Genomic DNA, 6,222 nt, shown 5'->3' with positions numbered 1-6,222 from the left:
GAGGTACTGTGTTACTGAATTGAATAATAAAAATATTTTTATAATGCCAAAAGAAAGACCGAGTCTTAAATTAGGAGCTGTGCCTTGTAAACTACTAAATAGTGATGCAGCTCTTGAAAATATAAGTCGTTCTTCCACATCTGTACAACAGTGCAAAATTGAAATCCAAGATTTTACCACAGAGGATAATAATTCACTAGAGAATAATAATGAATTCAATTTGGCAAACTTTATTTCTGAAGTACAATCATCGCTGATACACGAATGTGTCTCGCCGATACAAGAATGTGCCTCGCCGATACAAGAATGTGCCTCGATGCCAGTAGTTGACCAATTTTCTATAATACAAAATCTATATGAAACAGTCACTCTTCCAACAAAACTGTGGTTTTCGCAAGTATTCTCAGATAAAATCATATGGGCTCAGTGGGGTGACCAATATAATACTGCATTCCGTGTAACTTTGTTACAAGATATGAATCTTCAAGTAAGTAACATGAGAGGACAATTTTTCATGATATACATGTATGGCAGAATTGTAAGTAATATGTAATATAAATATAAATATTTCTTACAGATCTTCATAGAAGATAGACGGATATATGTGCCGGGATTAGAAAAAATCAAAACAATCACTGAGATGTCTGCTGTTCTTAGACGAGTTTCAACTCTACTCCCTTGTGGTGGAGTAGGAATAGGGACTGAAGGAAAGTAAGGATATTGTCATATGTTATATAAGACGTAATATTTAAAACAGTTAAATACCATGGATTTATTATTTCATAGAACCATCGAGTGTAGCGGTTATGTATTGAAAAGCAAGAGTGGCCCCCAAACACAAAGGTGTAAAATATGTACTAAAAGACGGACGCAAGTTATGAGGAAATTGCGAAATACTAATAAGACACTAAAAGTGAAATGTACAAAAGGATTAAAGAAACTAAAAAATGCTCTTAAACGTAATATTAGATTGCGGGCGAAGGTAATTTTAAACCAATATTTATAATTTGAAAAACATTCTCCTTGGTACTTCTATTTTGATTTTTCACAAGATTAAAAAGAATTTCAATTAAAAATAAGAAGCTTGCAACAATTATGTGCTAAAGCAAACACGGAAGCTGTAGAACAAGCGATAACAAATTTGCCTGACAATCAAAAGATAGCAGTTCGTGCGTGTTTATCTGCATCACGACTAAAGGGACGTAAAGGTATAAGGTACACTAACCAGTGGATTTTCGAATGTCTTCTTTTGAGAATAAAAAGTAGAAAAGCATATGAGCATATTCGTAATCACAATATCCTTGTTTTACCGAGTAGTACAACTCTTGATCGGTATATTCAAACCATCAAGGGTACGTATGGATTTCAAGAAAGTACATTCCATGTATTGAAAGAAAAGACTGTACATATGAACAGCAGAGAAACTCATGGTATTGTATCTTTATATGTTACAAGAATTTATTTTTGACATTCTAATTATTATTTGTTTTTAATGCAGTTATTTTCATTGTATAATTACAGGAGTCTTATTAATTGATGAGATGAAATTATCGGAGGCAGTATCTTTTAGTCGTGCACGATTGGAAATACAAGGATTCACTAATTTAGGAAAGTACACTCCCCTACACCAGAAGGGGAAAAAAGGCGATCATGCACTTGTAATGATGTTCCAACCATTTCAAGGCAAATGGGTCCAATCTCTAGCCTGTTTCCTCAGCAAAGGTTGTGCCTCCGCAACAGTTCTTCATCAGCTCATTGTAGAGTGCATCATACTTGTAGAACAGGCAGGATTACATGTAGATGTAATTACAACCGATGGAGCCACATGGAATCGCTCGATGTGGGTTAAATTTGGAATAACCGAAGAAAACGTGAGTTGTGAACACATCGTTGACCCATCTCGTCGGTTATGGTTTATTTCGGATTTTCCACATCTGGTGAAATGTTTACGCAATTTTATAATCAAACATACAGAAACATGGGTAAGAATCGCTATATCCACAAGTATGTATGGCACAAGGGACGATTCAACACAGACACTACAATATAATAAATAAATTATATTTTTGTTCAAAGACACCTGATGGCGTGATAAAGCTTTCACATTGGTATGCTTTGTTAAAAAGCGAGAATCCTACAGGTTTCAACTTAAAAGTTGTTCACAAGTTAACCATCGACCACATTGAGCCTCGGTATTATCAAAAAATGAACGTTGCACTAGCATTTCAGGTATATTTACTCGACCTTCACACACAATTAAAATGTTTATTATATATTAGAATTATTAGATGATCCTGTAATATACTATAATTTCAGTTTTTTGGAGTGGCAGAATCCATGCAACTATTTCAAGAGGAATGTAATGAACTACATGATTCTATATCGATGCAATTGTTCTGCTCTAGAATAAAAAAGCTCATTAAAGCTATGAATTGCCGAACACCAAAAGATGCTATGAAGCTGGATAATGAAGCATGGAAGGTATAATTGATTATGTTCAACCTAAATAGATGCTTTGTTCCACTTACTTGAACATATCAAATTTTATTTTTTAATCTCAATTGTTACAGATAGTGGAAGAATTTTTGATGTACATAAATACCTGGGAAACGGAAGTTAAGGAGAAAGGGTTCCATTTCATGTCCGACTCTACATGTCATGGATTTAAAGTATCATTGAAAGGTACTCTTGAAGTTTGTCAGTATCTGACGGAAGACTACGGATTTGATTATTTAATGACAGCGAGACTCAATCGAGATAGTTTAGAGGTTTAACAAAAAAATCTAATCAAATAATTAAGAAATAGTAAAATTGTTTATTGAATGAAATTTCGTACATTGCTCAAAGGCTGAAAGCATTTTTTTCTGTATCGATTGAATCGAAGAATCAACATTTCGGTTTTTTATTAATTTCATGTATTTGTTATTAAAAATTTAAAGTGTAGTTGTAAGAATTTCATTATATCTTTAATATTATTTCCAAAATTTATCCAATAAACAAAATTTTAGACTATTTGTATTGCCATTATATTTAAAGAAATGTTTTTGTTAAAGCTATTTTTTGGAATGATGCGCAGCTGCTGTGGATCGAATGACCATCCAGATTCTACGTTATTTATACAAATGTACCGGCTAGTATCGACATACTCACTTGTGAAGCCTCCAAAAGGAAGTAACATCTCTGGTGGAGAAATACTGGAAGTTCTGCTGAAAATTAAAGATATTATGGACATAACAGAAAGAAATACTCAGTGGGATGCTCAAATAGATACTATATTGGATCGTGCAATAAATGTAGAAGTTATCTCAGAAGCAGCGTCCATTGTTGAAGATCATGATTATTTTACATGTACTACTTCGGAATATGTAGTCGCATACATAGCTGGTTACGTGGCAAGAAAAACGTCACGGTTCGCGTGTTTTTATATTGGCCAGAAGCGTGTGCTATGCAAGAACTGCATAGCAACACTGCAATTGTCTTCATCAGAATTAGTTCCAAAAAGCTACAAGCTTATTTCGCTTAAGTCCAAGGGCAATCTCATCAATCCTTCAGTCAACCTTTTGATTTTGATTTCAATCCTTGAAAAAGCAACCTTGAATATTCTTAATAGTAATGAATTAAATGCGAATACTCTTTTTGAAATTACAAAAATTTTGGAGAATGTACGATCTTTACCACTAGTTGGATGTTGCAAACATGACATGGTTTTAACTCACGGCGTTATTCGCTTCTATCTAACAACTCGAATTTATTTTATTTGTAAACAAGAAAATAAGAATAACAACATGCAAAATCAGCGGACTCGAGAGAGAAGGAAAGCTGCTAAACTGACATCTTGTAAAGAGATAAAAAAAACTGAAGTCAAATCAAATGAAGTAAAGGCAATTAATAAAAGAAAAAACGAAGAAAGAAATGTGATAAGAAACAAAAGGAAAAGAATTGATGTCATACAAAATAATAAAATGTAAAATACAATTATGAAAATTTATTTTTATATTTAAAATAAATGATATTTTTACAAGATTCGACTGTACTGCTTATTTATTATTCAATTCTATGTATAATTACAAATTATTAAGGTTCCTGAGTAGTTACTGTGATATTCTAACGTCATAAGTATAACATCATATACAAATTAGTAGTGCGTTGTACTATATATACAGTTTACATCATTTTCAGTTGCTATCAAAGATTCAACCTGTCCACATCGTTGAGAAGATTTTTTAATTTAGCCATGCATGTGACATACATATATTTTGACAAAGGATAGGTCAAGCCATTCATAAGAACAGTAACTCTCAGGTTCGAATGCACAATTACTTTCTTTCTGAAATTGCTAGTACGTTTAAGTTGGTGGAAACGCAGTGATTTCTTTGTCCTTGAATGAATCCAATTATCCGATGGCAATTGAAGTAGATGAAGATGCTCCAATAGCCATACAAAATTAAAATCTGCATTGAACGTTGTTGCTCTAGGGCAATCCATCATGTATCTCTATTTCCACTAAAACATCACTGTATAATTTGCGAGTAACATGCACAACAATTTCATATAGATTACACAATTTAACAATACAAAAGAGCTAACGCGGATTTTTCGGATTACGAAAGTGTTATAATTTTTAAAATATAAATAAAATAAACATTTACGTAAGCTCAGTTTCTGGCAATCCGCTTCGTTGCGTTTTTTTTTTAGTCGAACATAACGTAGTTAAAATTTTGGAGGAGACAGGTTCTTCTTCTTTTTAATTTTTGACTCACGTTTCCAAGCAGTCAATAGGAGGTCGATGAGGAGGCAGGTTATGTTCGTGACACTTTTCTTACGGCACACTCATTATGCGCAGCACTACTAATTTCACGAGCGCTGTGAGTGTCGAGATTCGGAAGTTAAACTCGAAACCTAAAATTGGTCCACTTTTATTTTACGGAGTGGAGTTTCCTTATATCTTACTTCATGTTACCATGTAAGACCAACCGTGAGCGTATCCAGTCGTGCCTTGTCCAATCGTGCACGTGTCCAATCATGCCGTGTTCAATCGTGCGTGTCCAATCGTGCACGTGTCAAACCGTGCCGTGTCCAATCATGCACGTGTCCAATCGTGCCGTGTCCAATCGTGCACGTGTCCAATCGTACGCGTGTCCATTTGAACGTGTCCAATCGTGCCCGTGTCCAATAGTGCATGTGTCCAATCGTGTCGTGTCCAATCGTACGCGTGTCCAATCGTACGCTTATCCAATTGAACGCGTCCAATCGTACGCGTGTCAAATTGAACGCATCCAATCGTACGCGTGTCCAATTGAATGTTTCCAATCGTGGTGTGTCCAATTGTGCACGCGTCCAATCGTGCAGTGTCCAATCGTACGCGTGTCCTATTACTGGATTCACACTGCATCCGATTTGCGTCGTACGACGCTCTGCAACCAATCAGAAAACAGGATTGCGATGGATTTTGCTTCGTATCATCGGAATCCTGTTTTCTGATTGGTTGCAGAGCGTCGTACGACGAAAATCGGATGCAGTGTGAATCCAGCATATCGTAACGTGGTCAATCGGGTGGCACCCCATTGCGATTTAGACGGGGAGATATCCAAACCTTTGTTGTGCAAGTAGGTGGAGAGTGAAGTCAAAGCTCTTTGAGTATTGGATGCGGCAATGTCGAGGTTCGCATCAGAAGAGAATACCACAAGATCATCAGCATACATTAAGATAGTAACAGGGTCGTCAAGGCATTTTCCTATGTAGTGTAAGTAAAGATTGAATAAAATTGGACTCAGGATTGAGCCCTGCGGCGTCCCCTGTGAGCCGTGAGGGGATCAGTAAGCTTGCCTCTGTTCACAAAATAAAGTTTTCTTTCGATGATCAAGTTTTGGATAAATTTGCAGATCTTAGCCGGGACTCCGAGATTTCTTAGCGTTTCAATTAGAATTGAAGATACGATGCCGTCGAAGGCGTCGGCAATATCGATGAAGGTACAGACATTGTAGAGACCGTTTAGGTTGGCGGTATGAATGTGGTTGGAGAAAGAGACCAGGTTATTTGCGCACGGACGGGCAGTGCAGAAACCAAATTGAAATTCGGGGAGGATAAGATATGCCTCTACGAACCATCTAAGCCTATAGTAAATGACCCTCTCCATGACTTTGAGCAGGCAAGAAAGGAGAGAAATGGGCCTAACCCCTTGTCCGGAAGGTTTAGGAATAAGAACCACCAAAGAGTTCCTCC

At 36.2% G+C, this 6,222-nt stretch overlaps 1 protein-coding gene and 1 long non-coding RNA gene across 2 annotated transcripts in view; one reads left to right on the top strand and one right to left on the bottom strand.

The window, feature by feature from the left end:
- LOC108761002 (uncharacterized) overlaps positions 1–1,008 on the top strand; it is a 9,049-nt gene extending 8,041 nt beyond the window's left edge. The window contains exons 4-6 of the mRNA XM_018507319.1: positions 103–487; positions 578–711; positions 787–1,008. Of these exons, the coding sequence (XP_018362821.1) occupies positions 103–487; positions 578–711; positions 787–1,006 (739 nt within the window). The 3' untranslated portion in view covers positions 1,007–1,008. The remainder of the gene's footprint in view (positions 1–102; positions 488–577; positions 712–786) is intronic.
- Positions 1,009–1,870: 862 nt separating this feature from the next.
- LOC108761008 (uncharacterized) lies at positions 1,871–3,437 on the bottom strand. The gene is made up of 3 exons (XR_001940105.1): positions 3,378–3,437; positions 3,151–3,206; positions 1,871–1,934 (listed from the first exon to the last, which is right to left on the bottom strand). It is a non-coding gene; the product is annotated as an uncharacterized LOC108761008 (long non-coding RNA).
- Positions 3,438–6,222: the final 2,785 nt, after the last annotated feature.

This window comes from Trachymyrmex cornetzi, unplaced genomic scaffold, assembly GCF_001594075.2.
Source record: "Trachymyrmex cornetzi isolate Tcor2-1 unplaced genomic scaffold, Tcor1.1 scaffold235, whole genome shotgun sequence".
Classification (NCBI taxonomy): Eukaryota; Metazoa; Arthropoda; class Insecta; order Hymenoptera; family Formicidae; genus Trachymyrmex; species Trachymyrmex cornetzi.
Note: the sequence above shows the minus strand (reverse complement) of the source record. Positions and strands in the feature narration are given on the sequence as shown.